Source organism: Gekko japonicus, unplaced genomic scaffold (genome assembly GCF_001447785.1).
Source record: "Gekko japonicus isolate JY-2015 unplaced genomic scaffold, Gekko_japonicus_V1.1 scaffold570, whole genome shotgun sequence".
Classification (NCBI taxonomy): Eukaryota; Metazoa; Chordata; class Lepidosauria; order Squamata; family Gekkonidae; genus Gekko; species Gekko japonicus.
Window position 1 is genome coordinate 456137 of NW_015173140.1, and position 19550 is coordinate 475686.

At 45.1% G+C, this 19550-nt stretch overlaps 1 protein-coding gene across 1 annotated transcript in view; it reads left to right on the top strand.

The window, feature by feature from the left end:
* CTNNA2 (catenin alpha 2) overlaps window positions 1-19550 on the top strand; it is a gene marked incomplete at its 3' end in the record, with an annotated part of 719772 nt that overhangs the window by 189693 nt on the left and 510529 nt on the right. The window contains exon 6 of the mRNA XM_015422279.1: window positions 11406-11609. Within this exon, the coding sequence (XP_015277765.1) occupies window positions 11406-11609 (204 nt within the window). The remainder of the gene's footprint in view (window positions 1-11405; window positions 11610-19550) is intronic.

Genomic DNA, 19550 nt, shown 5'->3' on the forward strand with positions numbered 1-19550 from the left:
CCCTGTCTTGCCCTTTGCCAGTTTGGTGTAGTGGTTATGAGTGTGGACTCTAAAATGGGAGAATTGGGTTTGATTCCACACTCCTCCACATACAGCTACTGGCATGACTTTGAGTCAGTCACAGTTCTCTCTGAGCTGTTCTGGAGAGAGCTCCCTCAGCCCCACCGACCTCACAGGGTGTCTGTGGTGGGGAGGGGAAGGGAAAGGAGATTGTAAGCCGCACTGAGACTCTTTTAGATAGTGAATGGCGGGGTATAAATCCAGTCTCCTCCTCCTCCTCCTCCTCTTCTTCTCTGGAGTTATAAGGGGAAAGTGTAGGGTGTGCATTTATCCATATAGCTTAATGGCAAAAGGTCTAGAGAAGATATTTTTTTTAACGAAAGCTTGGAACTAATGGGTTGTGAATGCAGACTGTTAAACTCCTGTAATGATCTATTAATTCACATTTTTTAAACATAAGCCATTTGATGGAATGAGGACGACGACGGCTGTGGGGGTCTGAGACAAAGGAAGCGTGGGGGGAAGAAACAAACAGCTTTGTGGCTAGGCCACTGCGAATGCCTTGGCGTTCTCAGCAGCCCTGAGCAGAAGCCCCCGTTTCAACATTCTCTCTGATTCCCCCCCCCCACTGAGTGGAACAGTTCACATCCTGAGTAGAATATAACTGCTGTAATCTTAAAATGGGCAGAGGGCAGTGCAAGACCCCGCGGGGCTCCGGATTGCTGCCGATCGTAGCTTCCCATGTTAAGAGCAGCCGCTCACACACACAGCTCAGAGGGAACACTGCCCAGTTTACTGCGAGCACTGTCCAAATCCCTTAGCACACCAGACGGATGAAAGAGGCACATTTCCAAAGATCCTGCCTCCACAAGCACCGTTTTCCACTCATCAGCCCCCCAACGCCACCTGCCATTTCCCCTACTGTACCACCAGCAGACTTTTGGAAGCAGAACAAAACAAAAAACCCTGCATTGGTGTTTTTGGGGGAATGACAGCTGATAGAGCAAAAGGTGAAGGAAACTCCTGTGTGGATACAGATGTCCCAGTGGTTTTGCGGCAGCAGTGAATGCCTATTGGAGGATATTCACCGTGCAGAAGCAGCCCTCGGTTACAGTGGATTGTAGCCCACCACCATTTATTTTATTTTATTTTTGAATGGCAGATGTTCCAGTGTGTCTAGCTTGATCTGGTAGGTTGCATGACTTTACATTAGAGGCAAAATGGGGGCATAGTGAAGAGATTCCTCGGGGCAGTGTTGCGTGTCTGAGGCCTTTTGCTCCTAGGGACTCAAACCGCTACACAACCCAGAATTTTGGAATCGGGTAGGTTAATCTGCTGTATTAAAAACAGATGGTGCCACAATGCTGAATCTTCTTCTTCTTCTTCTTCTTCTCCTCCTCCTCCTCCTCCTCCTCTTCTTCTCTGGAGTTATAAGGGGAAAGTGTAGGGTGTGCATTTATCCATATAGCTTAATGGCAAAAGGTCTAGAGAAGATATTTTTTTTAACGAAAGCTTGGAACTAATGGGTTGTGAATGCAGACTGTTAAACTCCTGTAATGATCTATTAATTCACATTTTTTAAACATAAGCCATTTGATGGAATGAGGACGACGACGGCTGTGGGGGTCTGAGACAAAGGAAGCGTGGGGGGAAGAAACAAACAGCTTTGTGGCTAGGCCACTGCGAATGCCTTGGTGTTCTCAGCAGCCTTCTTAAGCCAGGCACATTTGCCAACTTTGTAAGTGGAGCCTGAGGAGGTCTGAGTTTGGGGGAGGGAGGAGCTGCAATGGGGCCTAATGCCAGAGAGTCTCCCTTCCAAAGTGGCCTTTTTCCTGCAGGTGAACTGATCCCTCTTGCCCGGGGTCCAGTCGTAATCCCAGGGGATCTCCAGGTGCCACACGGAGGTTGACAACCCTACACATTTGTGGAGAGGCGGCCTGGCAATAACCTTGAGGAATTTCAGACAGACGATATAATCTGGAAGAGGAACGGTTCCCAAACGGTTTCTGGTCTGTCATTTCAGACAGAACTGTTTTAGAACCGGTTCTCTACCGGAATATATCTGTAATTTCACACACAAACGCCCGCGCGGGTGATCTCCAGCTTTGTTTTTTTTTTGGGAATGTTCACTTTATAGCGCTATAGTGCTATAACAGTATAATGCTATTACACAACAGCATTATATCAACCCCATTGGAATGCCTGGAGTTTTGTGTTATAGCACTATAGTATATTAGGCCACACCCTAATTTCCTATCACCAGCCAGCTGGCCAGCGATGAGCCGGAACCCACAAAAATGGGGAATCCATTGCTCCCAACCTGGGAATGGCAATGCTCAGCTGATATGATTTCTCAGTTAGCATGTTCTGTGTTGCAAGCTTTCAGATGGGCCTGGACATTTCCCAGTATTTCAGCTGATCTCCAGACAACAACAGTGCAGTCCCCCCGAAGAAAATGGCTGCTCTGGGTAGTGGACTGTATAGCTTTATACATCGTTCAGGTGCATCTCCTCTTCAAACCCCACCCTTCCCATGCTTCTACCCCTGTTTCTCCAGGGATTTCCCAAACCAGAGTTGGCAACACTACGTCTTCCACAAAGCTCTTTGGAGGACCTCGGAAAGACTCTCATGCTGTCAATTGAGCCCATGGGCACAGGATTGCTGGGGGGGGGGGGTGAAGTTTGTTGCCTCAAGGTCCTTGGAAGATGGTTGTGACAGAAAATGTGCTAGGCCGATGCTCCCTCTAAGCTGTGGAGTCTTGTGAGCAAAAATTCTACTTTGTGAGCTACTGGCATTAAAGTTGTGAGTGAGCGATTTTGCTACTGCATAAATTTGTTTGCTCTGGAGCCATCCTTCCTGAGCGAAGACAAAGATGTGTGACCCAGAGGCTAAAAAACTGTGAGCTAGCTCAAACTAACTCAGCTTAGAGGGAACACTGCTGGAAAGATGGCAAAGCCAGCCACAGGGAAGCGGTTAAGGAGACAATCCCAAGGCTAGGATGCTGGGATAGTTGTTGCCCATGTCCAGGAGTTATACCCAGATCCAGGTAGGCCTTGAGTAGGGTAATTGCTGCTTGGAAATCAGTTTCTTAGAAAGGTGGCTGCTTTGTGTGTTACCTGCATTAAATGCCTTTTAGACACTTTGACTCTTGAAAGCTCATAGTCTAAAAATCTTGCTGGTTTCTAAAGTCTTGTTCATTTCTGAGGTGCAACTGGACTCAAATCTAGCAGTTCTACTGAAGACCAACATGTCCACCCCTCTCCCGAAGGGAGCTTCGACTCTCAGAAGCTCATACTCCAAACATCTTGTTGGTCTGTAAATTCTCGTTGGTTTCTAAGGTGCTATTGGACTTGAATCCAGCAGTTCTACTGAAGACCAACATGTCTACCCCTCTCTCCCGAAGGGAGGTGTGACTCTCAGAAGCATACTCTGAGAACCTTGTTGGTCTCTAAAGTCTTGTTGGTTTCTAAGGTGCTATTGAACTTGAATCCAGCAGTTCTACTGAAGACCAATATGTCTACCCCTCTCTCCCGAAGGGAGGTGTGACTCTCAGAAGCTCATAGTCCAAACATCTGGTTGGTCTCTGCAGTGCTTCCAGACTCCAATCTAGCTGTTCACGATTAGGAATTCCCATCAGGGCTCTCTAAACCTGCAGGAACCAGCCAAAGAGGCAGTGGTGGCGGTGTTGTGGTTTACACCTTAAGTGACGGGGCTGCTGGCTTTTCAAACATGTCTAGGATGGCCATAAAACAAGACTGAACAAAATTAAATCTGTGTCAGCCGTCCTATCACAGGGACACATTTTCCATTACTTTGTCTTTGGCAGCGATGAACTTCAGGACAATTAATCATAATCTGAATTATGTTGTCAGCCTTTGATTTATGACTTTAATGGCTTTTGATTAATTATGAATGTAAATGAATTGGAACACTTTACATTAGTCATTCACTAACTGACTGTCAGTGAGTGGCAGGAAGGTTAAGTTGGCCATTTTCTCATTGTGGGTAACTTCACCAGGAAAAAAAAGTTCTTTTGAAAATCTTACACTTTTTTTTAACGATCAACTAAGAAAATCTTGTTCCTTTCTTAACAGACATAAGCCCCAGTCTCTTTGTCTGTCTCTCTGACACACACACACCCTTTAAATCCGGAAACCACCTACCAATAGTGGTGTGAGTGAGACGAGAATACAAAAGGGTCAGTCATGTTTCTAGCAAATAGAGTCAAACCGAAGCTGCAGTCTTTGAAAGCTGTTTTAGTGGGAATGTTATATCTTATGGCGTGACTGTTTAAAATATTGCTTGCCTATTGGACAAGGGGAGAGCAAATACAGGTCACATGTTTCTCCTCCTGAATGCTTTAGAAGTTATTTTTATTTATCTACATTATCTATAGTGCACTTCCTTTTTTTTTTTGCTGAGACTCAAGATGGATTACAGCAGGGGTCCCCAACTTTTTTTCTCCTACGGGCAACTTTGGGGTACAATGCCATTAAAATCCACCCTCCAAAGCATCCATCCCCCCCCCCCCAAGAGAACTGACCTCAGCAGTCTGGATATGAATTGTAATTCCTGGGGATCCCCAGGTCCCACCTGGAAGCTGGCATCCCTATAGTAGAGGTTTATAAAAAGAATGATGCACAAGGTGCACAAAGTGAATAGAGATCCCCCCCCTCCCCAAGTATTAGAACTTGGGCTATCCGGTAAGCTTATGGTCAATATATTCCGGGTGGACAAAACAAACAAAACAAACAAATACTTCTTTGCTCAAGACCAGTGTTCCCTCTAAGCTGAGTTAGTGTGAGCTAGCTCACAGTTTTTTAGCCTCCAACTCACAGATTTTTGTCTTAGCTCAGGAAGGATGGCTCCGGAGCAAACTAGTTTATGCAGTAGCCAAATCACCTGCTCACAACTTTAATGCCAGTAGCTCACAAAGTAGAATTTTTGCTCAAAGAACTCCATAGCTTAGAGGGAACCTTGCTCAAGACGTGATTAAAATATGTGGGATTCACTGCTAGAGGACACAGTGATGACCACAAACATAGGTATAGCACTCACATGACTGCTCATGTCTAGTTCATGGGGCTGCAAGAAGGGGGGGGCATTGAGGGGTTGTGCAGCCAGTAAGATATTCCTTACAAATTTCTCTTCATCTTGTAGAATAGGTCCATCAGTGGCTCCCCAAGATGAGAAAGCGAATATCCACATACATGGACAATAAACCTCTGAATGCCTGTGCTTTGAGGAAACATCAGGAAGAACCCTTGGCCTCTATGCCTTCCTTATTGACCCTTCAGAGGAGGTGGCTTGCCACTGGACTAGATGCCTCCTGGTGGCAACCAGTTCTTCCCACTGCTGTTCTTTCAAGGCAGCAGGAGGGAGGGAGGGAGGGAGGAAGGAAGGAAGGAAGGAAGGAAGGAAGGAAGGAAGGAAGGAAGGAAGGAGCCTTGCTTGCTGTGGAATTACCAAAGAGTTTCTGGGAATTCCTAGGGCAACATGACATCACTTTCCATTTTCCCCAGAAAGCCTAGGTGGAACACTGGACTTAGTCCCAGTGGAGGCCAAAGAGATTCATATACTTCTAACCATACACTGATATTTCTTCTTCCTCCTCCTCCTCTACATTCTTTGTTTAAAATGGTGTTCTAAATATTTAGGGCTGCCAGATGTTCTCTTTTCAGAGGACATGTCCTCTTTTTTTTGTCCGTCCTCTTTTGGGCTCTTAAAAAAAATGGGAATGTCCTTTTTTGGGGTTTGGGAGGTTAAGAATGTTCCTAGTCGGTAGCAATTAGCACAACATAAATAGTAGGGGTATTTAAAATGAAATTTGTCATAGTGATCACTTGTTAGAAAGTAGTTGGGAAATATGTTCTTTTCTTTTGGTTTTCAAAATATGGTGACCTTAATTATTTGCATCTCTGTAATCTGTCTTTGATCTAGTGTACAAGTTGTAGAACAGGGGTGATGAATTCATTTGTTATAAGGGCTGGATCTGACATAAATGGGACTTTGTCAGGCTGGGCCATGTGTGTCATAAAGCGTAATGCCAGGTAGCAGAGATATTCCATTGGAGCCCCACATTAGGAGGAGTGTGTGCTAAAACAAATATATCTCTACAAAAACTGGAGTTCCTTGAGTTTGTAGAACTCTATATTTTAACTGTGGTTGATCCCAAACCTTCCCCCCTGCCCTGAAAAGATGCCTGCCTAAAATGGAAAGGTGGGGGAATACTGGAATTTGTCACAAAGAAGCACAAGAAGCACAGCAGAAACACACATACTCTAAACCTAGGACCCAGGGGAAAACATGAAATGGCTGAGCATGGCAAGCTCCCCCCCCCCCCCAATCTACACAGCGAGGCAGTGGTGGCTCTCCAGGGTCTCAGTTTTTTTTTTTTAACAGGGTATTTTGAGATAATAATTTTGGTTGTCTTCTTCAGCACTTGTTCTGCTATTCCATCGGAGCCCCACATTAGGTTTGTGTGTTAAAACTAATATATCTCTGCAAAACTGGAGTTCCTTGAGTGTGTAGAACTGTATAATTTAACTGAGATTGGTCCCAAACCTCCTCCCCTGCCAATAAAAGATGCCTGCCTAAATGGAAAGGTGTGGGAGGATAGTGGGGTTTGGCAACACATTTTTTAAAAAATAAAACATCAAGCAGAAGAACAAAGGAACACAGCAGAAGGATGCCCCACAGTCCTTACCTGTGAGGAGGCCGGTGGAGGCCAGGAGCACTGGCTGGGAGGCAGAGAGGAACAGACCGAAAGACTGAGGGAGCTGGGAAGTTTGGTAGCCCTGCCCTCTGCTCCCAGAACTCAGCAGCAGTTCATGCTCAGAGAGGCTGGTATGGGCAGGGGAGGGGGGCAGAGGGGGGAGGGAGGAGAGCCCCACTGGTGGGCTGGATTAAAGGCCTGGGTGGGCTGTTTCTGGCCCGCAGGTTTGACACCCCTGTTCGAAAACAAAGTTTGAGTCCAGTGGTATCTTCGGATACCAAGTGTGCATGCACACGAAAGCTTATACCCAGAAACAGGGCTATTTTTGGGCAGGAACGCACAGGAACGGAGTTCCGGCTGGCTCCCAAGTTGGCCACACCCAGCAGGAACTCATTAGCATAATAGGCCACACCCAACAGCAGAAACTCATTAGGATTGGCTACATTAGGGGTGTGTGGCCTAACATGCAAAGGAGTTCCTGCTACAAAAAAGCCCTGGGTAAACAGAATAAGAAGCAAAAGGTGGGTGTGGCTGGATGAGCACACTTCTGGTAACATGGGGGTGCGGCCTAATATGCCAATGAGTTGTGCTGTCAGGGGTGTGGCCTAATATGCTAATGAGTTTCTGCTGTTGGGTGTGACCTATTATGCTAATGAGTTCCTGCTGGGCTTTTTCTACAAAAAAAGCCCTGCCCAGAAATAACCTTTGCTGGTCTTAAAGGTGCCACTGGACCGAAACTTTGTTCTACTGCTTCTGGCCAACACGGCTACCCGCTTGAATCGATGCACAAGTTGTAGTTGCACATAGAGGATCACATACTGTGTTGGCATACCGATTCGTCTTGTCTTGTTTCCCATGGTCACAGTCTGTGTTGCTTTGACCCGCAGGTGGTGTGGGTGTAATGTTGCAAGGCAGTAACAAGCACTATTATTCCTTTTCTTTTTTGCAGCTGCCACCTTGACTACCATGACTTAAAAAAATAACCCAGGGGTGGCCTAAAGCCACTTATCATTGTAGGATTCTACAGAGCGAGAAGCCCACCGTTTGGGATCTTGTTTTGCTGCCCAAACTGCAAATCAAATTGCAGATGGCTCCAGGAAGCATTAATGTGTAGATAAAAACGTCCTTAATGTAGTAAGCCAGGGAATGAAGGCAATTGTTCTCTCCAATGACAAATATTGTTTTAAATTGGAGTACAGGATCATATTTCTAAGCACTTCTGTGAACTTCTTCTGTGAACAGAGAGCTCTGTGGCTTTACATGGCAGACAGCGAGTGCAATTAGAAGCCCGTGGCTCAGAGTCTAATCTATTTGTAAGAACCATTTGATTCCAGTAATCTGGTTTGAACACATGGAGCTGCCTTATACCGAATCAGACCTCTGGTCCATCAAAGTCAGTATTTTCTATCCATACTGGCAGTAGCTCTCCAGGGACTCAGGCAGAGGTCTTTTATATCACCTCTTAAAGGTAAAGGTAAAGGTTCCCTTCCTCGAAAGCCAGTCGAATCCGACTCTAGGGTTGCAGTGCTCATCTCCGTTTCAAAGCCGAAGAGCCAGCGCTGTCCAAAGACGTTTCCGTGGTCATGTGGCCGGCATGACTTAAACACCAAGGTGCATGGAACGCTGTTACCTTCCCACCGAAGTGGTACCTATTTATCTACTTGCAATTTCTTGCTTTCGAACTGCTAGGTTGGCAGGAGCTGGAACTAGAGACAGGAGCTCACTCTGTCTTGCGGCACCCAGGTCTCGAACTGCTGAACTACTGACCTTCCACAGCCTGCAGTTCAGCGTCTTAACCACTTGAGCCACCGCAGCTCCTAATATCACCTCTTACCTGATCCTTTTTGTCTGGGGATACCGGGGATTGAACCTGGGACTTTCTGCATGCCAAGCAAATGCTCTACCACTAAGCCACAGCCCCTCCCCTTTTTGAGCATTTCTTTCCTGCTCAAAATTGTTCAAGATAATCTGTTATGTATTGGGACTGAACCATTCCTGGTATGTCACACCAGAGACTGGCTGAGCTTGGAGCACAAGAACAATAGCCTACCAGGACTCTGGAAGTAACCCAGTCACGTAGTAATGTTTCCTCAGTGAGTCCTCTCCTGTTTCCTCAGTGAGTCCTCATAGAGAATCATGGGCATGATGTTTGGTATTGTTTTAGTACCATCACTGTGAGAAGAGAGAACTGAATAACTGCAGACATTATGGAATCAGTGTCACTAGCACTTTACTATAATTTGTGGTCTAAATGGTTTTAGAATTATTTTATGTTTTATTGTAAGCTATATGTTGACTTTAAGGAAAGGCTGAAAGAGTTGGGTATGTTTAGCCTGGGAAAGAGAAGGCTTAGCGGGGACACGATTGCAGTCTTCAAATAGCTGAAGGGCCGTCATGTAGAAGATGGAGCGGATCTAGTCTCTCTTGCTCCAGATTGCAAGACTAGATCTAATAGATGGAAATTACAAGGGAGTCGATACCGGCTAAATATCAGGGGAAACTTCCCGACTGTAAGAGTGGTTGAGCAGTGGAAGAGACTGCCTCGGGAGGGGGTGGAGGCTCCTTCACTGGACGTTTTCAAGCGGAGGCCGGACAACCATCTTTCGGGTATGTTGCAGGGCTGTCTTTCGGCTGTGCTCCTGCAGAGTGCAGGGGGTTGGACTAGATGACCTGCGAGGTCCCTTCCAACTCTAACATTCTATGATTCTATGTACGCTGCCCTGAGTGGCCTTAGCTGAGAGGGTGGGATAGAAATTTAATATATAAAGAAACAAACAAACACCAGCTTATAGAGTAATTTAAATAATGCAAGGAGAAAAAATACAGGGTCTGCCCCTAGGAGCTTACATCATTTTACTTTCCAGTGTCAGCAGGGGAGGCCATGATGGTAGGGTTGCCAAGTCTATCTTCGCCGGGAGCAGGAGGCTCCCGGCCGGCATCTTGTGCGCGCGCGCGCCACACACACGTCACCCGGAAGTGACGGGAGGACGCCAGGCATGCTGGGGGCGGGGCCACGGCCATACAAGGGAAAACCATAGAGTTTTCCCTTGTATGGCTGTGGCCCCGCCCTCAGCGTGCCCGCATCACTTCCGGGTGACGTGCACGTCGGGGTGGAGTTCCCCTCGGGGCCCGATCTGGCGGCGCCGGGGAACGGGCCTTTGGAACGGGGATTTCCCCGCCCCCCGGGGGGACTTGAGATCCCTACATGATGGATTGAATATGGTGGTTCTGTACATCTTTAGGATTTGTGTCATTAGGCGGCGAGGAGTGAAGGCTGAAAGGCTATGTAGAACAGGTGGTTTTTGAGGAGCACTTTGAAAGGGGGGGCGGAGTATCATTGTCCTAGACCAGAGCTCCCTATCCTTCTTAAGCCTGCGGGCACCTTTAGAATTCTGACACACGATGGAGGGTGCAGGCACAAAGTGGCCGCCACAGCTTACCGTCAGTCACACAGAGAGGCTCCTTGTCCTGCGATGGCCGCTGTTGCCAAAACAACACTAAACAAAAATCTGCACAGCCAATCAGAAGCCTTGCTGGGCAAAAGCCCCGCCTATTTGGAGGTGGAGCCCCAAAGACATGGCAGGCACCAGGGAAGGTGTTGGTGGACCTAGAAGGGGTGCCAGATGGTAAAGGGGGAAGCCATTCGAGGAACCAGAAAGCACTGCTGGGGGTGCCAGAGTTGGAAGTCATAGGGAGGGCTATTATGGAATAAGGGCAGAAAGAACGGACAGAAATAAACTGTGGAATGTTTGAGTGGTAAGGACAAGGGGGTTGTGCTCGAGAGTCAGAGGAGGGGGGGTCAGTGTTCCCTCTAAGCTGAATTAGTGTGAGCTAGCTCACCGTTTTTTAGCCTCCGGCTCACACATTATTTTTGTCTTCGCTCGGGAAGGATGGCCCCAGGGCAAACTAATTTACACAGTAGCCAAATCGCTCGCTCACAGCTTTGATGCCAGTCGCTAGCAAAGTTAGAATTTTTGCTCACAAGACTCCACAACTTAGAGGGAGCCTTGGAGGGGGTTTAATTTTGGACAGTGCATGTCGTGGGGGATGGAAAACATCAGCGATGTTCATAGTAGAGTTTTGGACAGAGGCATTCAGGACTGATGTGTCACAAGGGAAGGTCAAAGGAAAAAGCAACAACCACCTTTGGCAGACAAAATGAAATATGATCAGAAGAACCGTGGGGACAGGGTGCAGTTTTACAGCTTGGTACAGGAAGACATTGTACAATACAGAGCAAAGGGAAGAACAAAATAAATAAAACCAGTGGGGTGGATAGTGATAAGATGGTGATGTGATACGCCTTGTTCTTGTCATATGCGTCATAACTCTTGCCAAATGTAGAAACTGTACGTCTCAGCATTTTTTTAAAACGTATTTTTGGGCTTGAAGGTCACCACTTATGTTTTTGGAATGTAACACTTTCTCACGATGCCTCTCGAGATACTTCATGACAACGAGTAAATAGGCCTTGGCATTTCGGACTTTCAAAAATATCTCAACACTTTGGAGGACCGAGGATGTTGGCCAATGAAGGAGGAGACAGAAGTGCGCCTATTTTTACAAAGTTGGGATTTCTCTGTCACCTTTGAAAGAAACCTCTCCTCTTCAGCGCCACAGTTCTCGCAAATAACAGCAGAAATGGAAACACACACTTATCACCTGTTCCTTTTCTCCCCCCCCCCCGCAGAACAAGATCATTTTAGACCCCATGACGTTCAGTGAAGCCCGATTCCGACCATCTCTCGAAGAGAGGTTGGAGAGTATCATCAGTGGAGCGGCACTCATGGCAGACTCTTCCTGCACCCGCGACGACCGGCGCGAGAGGATCGTCGCAGAGTGTAACGCCGTACGACAGGCCCTCCAGGATCTGCTCAGTGAATACATGAACAATGTAAGTCGGATTCTGCTTTCAGTTTCTTTTTCCTCTGTCGCTTGACCATTCTGTGGATGCGATTCAAGGTTTCTGTGCTTTGTGAGGCATCTGTCTTTCGGACTCTCTCCCCCTCCCTCTGATTTTAGCAGGGGACATGAAGTTGAAATGCCTCTAAGATCGGTGCGCCAGTGATTCAGCTAGGGCGCATAAGGTTCTTCCATGGACATGATGGAGGTTTGACCTTGGGCATCACCTGGATTCTCACTTGCAAATAGGATCGCCAACTCAGGGTTGGGGAATTCCTGGAGATTTGGAGGTGGAGCCCAGGGAGGATGGGGTTTGGAGGGGAGGGGTGTCAGCAGGGTGTAAGGCCACAGAGTCCACCCTCCAAAGTGGCCATTTTCTCCAGAGGAACGTATCCTTGTTGTTTGGAGATCAGTTGGAATCCCATGAGATCTCCAGGCCCCACCTGAAGATTGGCAACTCTAATTGCAAACCATTATAACACAATAACCTTTTGCCTCCAGCACCATTTTAGGCATGCTGTCCTGGTCTAGAGGTTCTGGTTTTTCTTAACTAGAAAAGACCTTGCACGATAATCGAATGTTTTCAAGAAGCTGATACTCTGTTATGAACAGTGTGAATTTTTCTAAAAGTGTGCATGTGGAAGTCAGGTAAGACGTAATTGACCGCTTTCTGTTCTACTGCCCTAATTTCTTTTGTGAAAGGGCAGGGTGTAGCCCTTATAAATAATTTAAACTTAGTAGTACACCCATAGTATTCTTCATTTGTTCCCTGTTTCAAGTCATGTGAGGGTTGGGTTCTAGGTTTGTGTGTGGGAAGAACTAAGGCAGACATAAAGGATGGATTGCTGGATGTTTGCTGACAGTCTAATTGGAACTAATAAGCAAATGTGACTTGTGTGGATTCCCCTGGAGCTGCTGAGTAATCTTTATCATTACAGCAGTGCACACAAATGAAATATTTGAAATACCTTAAATACAGTGATTAGAATTTTCATTAAGCACCACAGTCTTTGCTCACAAAGGAGACACTTTTTTTTTTTTTTTACATTGTCACATTCTCAACTGTACAGCATTGTGGGAGGGGGGGGGTAGATAGATTCTTCCTAAATGGTGCACCACATCGAGATACCCGTAGACTCGAAGCTTTACTTGAAAGTTGTCTAGTTTACACTGTTGTATGGATCCCTGGGATACATGGCATAAGGACCTCTACCAGTCTGTTTAGCATTTGGTGTATTTCAGAATAATGAACACAGTATGCGTGTTGTCAAATAATATGTAGTTTGAGTAATATGGCATGTTCTGCTTTACGTTCCTCACCACGAACATTACGGGTTCTCTTTCCATATGGCGCCATAGTTTCCTTTCTTTCTTTTGGGGGATGCTTTTCAATAAGCAAGAATAATCATTCGGTGTTTCTCAGTTTTGTAGCCTGTTTACCGAAATGAATTGTCCAGGCGAGTGGCGATAAAATGCATCTTTCTCCGTCTTTCTCTGTTCCCCTTCAAGTTTCCGTATCCCTAAAGCGGCGGAAGGGCGGGATAAAAGCCGAATAAATAAAACAAATACCCATGAAAAGAACAAGTTGTTTATCTTACCCTTTGTGAAAACCCATAATGTGTCACATAAAGAAAATGAGGTGTTTTGACTTCCTGTTTCTTTATTCAGTGTGTCTTGAAGGAGCTATATTTTAATAGATCAGGTGGCTTTTACCATTCTGCCAAGAGGAGTTAACTTCAAGGGATCTTTCTTTCCCAAGTAGAGAATTAAAGAGGCAGAAATGGCTTGCTATGTTTCATCAGGTGACAGTTAAGGGGGGTTTTTTTGGAGTGCAAATGACAATAAAAAGTAGATGCTGGTTTATCTTGAGGTGAGAACTATAAAGCAAGTGAGTCAAAGAACAGGTGATGATGATATGCCGTATACCTTTTTGCCCTCGTTGTCTGTGCAGTCTTGTCTTACGGAGTTATGGCTTTCTCGGTGGAAGCGCTAAAAGGCCTTTGCAAAGATAGCTTGAGAGCTGATGGATTATTGTCTTCTTTTACTTACAGCGTCTTTTTTATGTGCAAACCTGCATGAGAGCAGAAGACATTTGCCCTTTATGAAATGTTGCTTATTTTATTTTCTAATGCTACTTCCAGAGAAATCTTTACAGTGTAAACCTTTGACATATAAATGTCTGTGTACCTTTTTACTAACTGTACTAAATCTCACATAAACACTTTTTTTTAAAGGTAGTTTTCCCCCTGCAGTTTCTGTTCTGCCCGTGTTGGAGTTGAACTAGCAACAATTAATACTGGGATAGCCACAGTCATTGCGTACATTTCGGACATTAGGTGCTGACTTAGCAAGGGTGTCATTCAGTGAAGACAGAATTTTATTATCCTGAACAATATGTGATAACAGTGAAAACATTTGTTATCACCTGCTTTCGTAAACCATGGTAGTTTCAGAAAAGCCAGAAGCCTCATTTTTCATTGCCGTAAAGATAGCCTATCATATTGTTATCTAAATATTTTTAAAGACAATTTTTATTAATGCGACAAGATTATTTTTCAATGGGAGGAGGTGTAAAACATGAATTCTACAAACTCTAAAGTCAATTGCAGTTTTCCCAATCTAAACAACTTGTCTGGTCTACAGTTAAGTAAGTCTGAGATTGTTTTAAATGAATCTTAGCATTTCAGTGGGTATTGTGTTTGCTCAGCTTAAATGAACTGATTTTTTTCCTTTTAACAACACCATGCCCTCCAAATTTGTCACATAGTGTTTCATAATACTGAATAGAAATAATAATTTAGTGAGGGGCGGGGGGAGAATTCAAGACTGCATGAGCTGCAAACAGAGGTTATCATAGAAAACACAAATGTAAGCCATTTTTAAAGAGGTGACTGGGAAGAACAGGGGAATATCCCCAAAAGAAACTCGCTTAGGGAGTGGGGAAAGGATGAATGTTCAGTATGGACTTTCTTAGAAAGCCACGATCAGGATCATTAGGGCAAGAGGGGAAGCTGGGATTAAGGGGTGGGGAGAAAAGGATCCACTGTCATGGTGGTGAGGCTGCTTCCTGTGTTACTTTTTAGTTTTGGAAATGTTGTTAAAGGTCACTTCTTTGAGTCACACCCTCAAACACATGCACCAACTAATATTGGTATTGTTTATGCACATGACAACTTCAGTTACGCTTTTAGCATAGTGGGTTAATTTGCCCTTTACAAAGTGGTGCATTTTGCCTTTCATTTGTAAAGCATAGAATTCATAAAGTATTGAAAGTTTTGTTCTCTATAGAAGTATAAGGGGGGGGAAGAGTTTTCCTTTTACAGTAAGTGAAAGAGGCAGTGTTTTATCGAGCACTTAAAGGCAGCTGGTCTAGAAGGCAGAACCTGCAATAAAAAGGTTGATGGAAAATGCAAATCTATGAACTCACAAGACAGTATCCAGAACCATATTTAACAGATCTGGCTGAGCCTCATGCTTGAAAGGGGAGGGGGGTTATTTTTGTACTCCAGAATCACACAAGGTTAATCTGTGTGACAGTAAGTAGTAAATTACATTCATGAGATGGCAAAATATCCATAGTCGTCTCCAACTCAGTCATCAATGATTGGTGGTTGAGATGAATTGCTGAGTTATGTGGATTCTCTAATTTGGTTACAGCAACCTAGGCAGAATAATATATCAACTGATCACAGTGCTGTGCCGCTAGCTTTGGAAAATTAAGCTATTAAAGGAATATGCTAACAATTTGAAAATAATAAAACCAACTACTTTTCAATAAACCGACAAAGGTTTTTGTAACAGGTTAGTTTCATAATGCAAATTACACATCTGTTTCTCAGTATAATCGACTCTATTGGTTGGAAGGGATGGGTTTTCTGGTTTCCCCTTTACCTTAAAACTTGAAAGTAGGTGAATAATTGGAAGCAGTGTGTTTTCTTTAAAAAGATGATAGAAATCCAAAATAAGTTGATTCACGACCATTGATCACATTTTCAAGATTGTTCTCTCTGTGTGTTTGAGAATGTGCCTACCGCTACCAGAGGAAGAATTAATATTGCCTCTTGAATATTTTGTGATGAAACTCATAGTGTCTTTTGTTAAAGATGAGTAACTGCTAGTCCTGTAAACATCCATTTTTTGAAAATAAAGCAAGCATATATGGGAATCACAATGATGAATGTCCCCCCACCCCCAGCATATAACTTACCCAATTAATTCAAACCATGTTTTTTTTTTAGCAACTTCCTTTTGGTGATAATTGCATCTTGCTCATGCGAGCACAGATGTAAAATTCCAATAATTTTTGCCATAGAAAAATGTTTTTTGGGAAACTGAAATATATGCAATACTTACTTTTTTCAGTCCTAAACTTATTTTATCGCTACCAGAACATAAAACACATATGCTGTTGAAGGCTTTCACGGCTGGAGTTCATTCATTGTTGTAGATTTTCCAGGTTGCATGGCTGTGGTCTTGGGATTGTAGTGCCTGATGTTTCGCCAGCAGCTGTGACCGGCATCCTCAGAGATATAACACAGAAAGATGGAGTACTCTGTGTCATTGTGAGAAGACACACTGACATAGAGAGTACTCCATCTTTCTGTGCTATATCTCTGAGGATGCCAGTCACAGCTACTGGTGAAACGTCAGGTACAATGCCAAGACCACGGCCTTACAGCCTGGGAAATCTACAACTATAAGACACATAATTTGCAACTCTGTTATCATTTAACACTACATTATTAGACAGATTTATGCAATTTGAAAGTGTAAATTGCTTAATTTTGTCCAATTCAAATCGCAAACCCACCGTTACTTAAAGAGAGCTGCAATACTCTATGCTGCCTTAGCACATATATCTTGGTTTTTATCAAGTGAGAAGTGTGAGGAGGAGCTGAAACAGAAAACACAATTTTTGTAGTTAACAAAGGGACAGATACAACAGGAAAAGTGGCATTAGATTTTGTAAAACATTGGGTTGGAGTCAAGTGTCTCTTCTGCTGGGGAAAAAGGCTATACTAGTGGTGATGTGTCCTACATGGAGGATGAAGTCAGGAGAGAGAAATGGGTGAGTTTCAGTGCAAAAAGCTGGCTAGGTCTAACCCACTGAACGATTTGGTAACATATTATCTTACAAATTCTATCATATTCATTGTCAATGGAATTAGCCACATTTACAGTGCAGTCCTAAGTGGAGTTAACATCCTTCTAAGTCCATTAAAGGCAATGGGGTTAGAACAGTGTAACTCTGTTTAGGACTGCACTGTTAAGCAATAAATATGTCTTTGTTTCGGTATCTGACAAAATAAGCTTTGACTCTCAGAAGCTTATATCCTGAAAATCGTGATGATCTGTAACACCCTGCTGGACTCAGATCAAGATGTTTGGACATATTGGGTTAGGTGTATGTCTATAGTATGCACATTAATTTCATATTAGGTGACACACCCCTAATGTAGCCAGGGGTCATTTCCTGCAGGAGCGCACAGGAGTGGAGCTCCGGCAGTAAAGAGCCCAGGGGGCGGGCACATGCAACAAGCCCCACCGCCTGCTCCCAGCACCCCTCAGTCAGAGCAAGAAGCAGCCAGGTAAGTTGCAGAGCTCCCCCCGGCCACCCGTCCAAGACAGTCCACTGGCACCTTTAAGACCAAGTTTTATTCAGGTACAAGCTCTCCATCCTCTGTGAGGACAGATCTGCACGTCCCCCCCCCCAACAGCTATCAATCCCAAACAGTCTAGTGGAGCCTGAGCGGTGGGTGTTGCCTTCTGACACACTTCCAGTGATGTCAGGGGGTGTGGCATATGCTAATGAGTTATGCTAATGAGTTATGCTAATAAGCTCCTACACCTCTTTTTCTGTGAAATGACCCCTGAATGTAGTCAATCCTCCATGAGCTTACAGAGCTCTTCTTACAGGGGCTACTGTAAGCTTTTGGAGGATTGGCTACATTAGGGCCGTGTCGCCTAATATGCAAAGGAGTTCCTGCTACAAAAAGAGCCCTGCAGTGATATACCATATTGTAGATGGGGGGCAATCTTCCATACCTTTGTACTTTTTCCCTGGCCTTCACATCTGTACATGCAAGTAATGACTGTTACTGCATAAATGTTTGTACGGGCAGAAGTCCCTGAGCACTTTCTGAATGCCATTATTTGCTATGAATTGCTTGCAACTCCAGCATTCCTGTTCTGGGCATGTCTTAATTGTTCTAGTCCCAGATGCTAGGCTGCCAGTCTTCCAGTTATGCACAGTTAAGAGGAGCAACCTGGAACCCCGAGGATGGCCGATAAGACATCTTAACAATTTGTTCCAATTTTTTGCTTCAGCGGTCTCATTCCCTCTAGCGTTTTTTTGCTAAACTGCTCAACTGGTTTTCCATTCAAGGAGGGTAGACTGAAGCTTCCGCTGGCTTAATAACTGAGCAGGCAGCATATTTCTTTCATCGGGGAGGCACGCAGTTTTGGGTGATGGCAGCAGTGGCTTCCCAAATGCCGTTTTGTGAGTTTACCTTGGGGGGGAATCACACTTAAACCCTCCCCCCCCTCAGCTTTTAGTCCTAGCTTTTTGTCTGGCTTCTCTGTCTATTTCCAAGATGGGAGAATTCCAGCAGATTGGTGTTGCACTAAACCCATTGGCCCTCACTGCGCACCACTTTGGTTCCAGTTAATCGGCAAACAGATGGCAATTACAGTTGGAGGGAGGGGGAAATCACTGAAGGAGAAAAGATAAAATCTCATGGATTTGGATACAGACGATGGCCTGGGCAAAGGGTGGACCTTTCATAAGAACATAAGAGAAGCCAATGTTGGATCAGGCCAGTGGCCCGTCCAGTCCAACACTCTGTCACACAGTGGCCAAAAATACCAGGGGCCATCAGGAGATCCAGCAGTGGGGCCAGGACACTAGAAGCCCTCCCACTGTTGCCCCCCAGCACCCAGCATACAGTGCATCACTTGCCCCAGACTTCCTATCTCTACCTTATGGCTAATAGCCACTGATGGACCTCTGCTTCTTATGTCTATCCAATTCCTTCCTGAAGCCGTCCCGTCCATGCTTGTAGTCACCACCACCCCCTGTGGCAGTGAATTCCATGTGTTAATCACTCTTTTGGTGAAGAAGGACTTCCTTTTATCTGTTCTAACCTGACCGCTCAGTAATTTCATGGAGTGCCCACGAGTTCTTGTCTTGTGAGAAAGGGAGAAAAGTACCTCTTTCTCTTCCTGCTCTACCCCATGCATAATCTTATAAACCTTGATCATGTCACCCCTCAGCTGTCATTTCTCCAAGCTAAAGAGCCCCAAGCGTTTTAATCTTTCTTCATAGGGAAAGTGTTCCGACCCTTTTACCATTCTAGTTGCCCTTTTCTGCACTTTTTCCCAGGCCTCGGGCTGCTGGGCACCCCTCTATGACAAGAGGTCTCCTGCCGGTGGCTCTCTTTGCCTTGCCTCTGCTCTCAGCTGTGGTGGGAGGGGGAGGGGAGATGCCATTGATGTTGTTATGTCACTTCTTGCAAAAACTCAAAAGTGACATAAGGTAGCTCTAGGAAACTCTACGGTATTCCATTTCAATTGTGGCCCTATAGGATCAGCTACTGTCTGATTCCTAACCTTGTAGACCATGTACGGGCAACACAGACAGCTTGTTTGGTGCAGTGGTTAAGTGTGCGGACTCTAATCTGGGAGAACCGGGTTTGATTCCCCACTCCTCCACTTGCACCTGGCTGGATGACCTTGGGCAAGCTGTAGTTCTGATAAGAGCTGTTCTTGAAAAAAGAGCAGTTTCTGTCAGAGCTCTCTCAGCCCCACCTACCTCACAGGGTGTCTGTTGTGGGGAGGGGAAGGGAAAGGAGTTTGTAAGCCGCTCTGAGACACCTTTGGGTAGTGAAGGGCGGAGTATAAATCCAAACTTCTCCTCCTCCTCCTCCTCCTATAC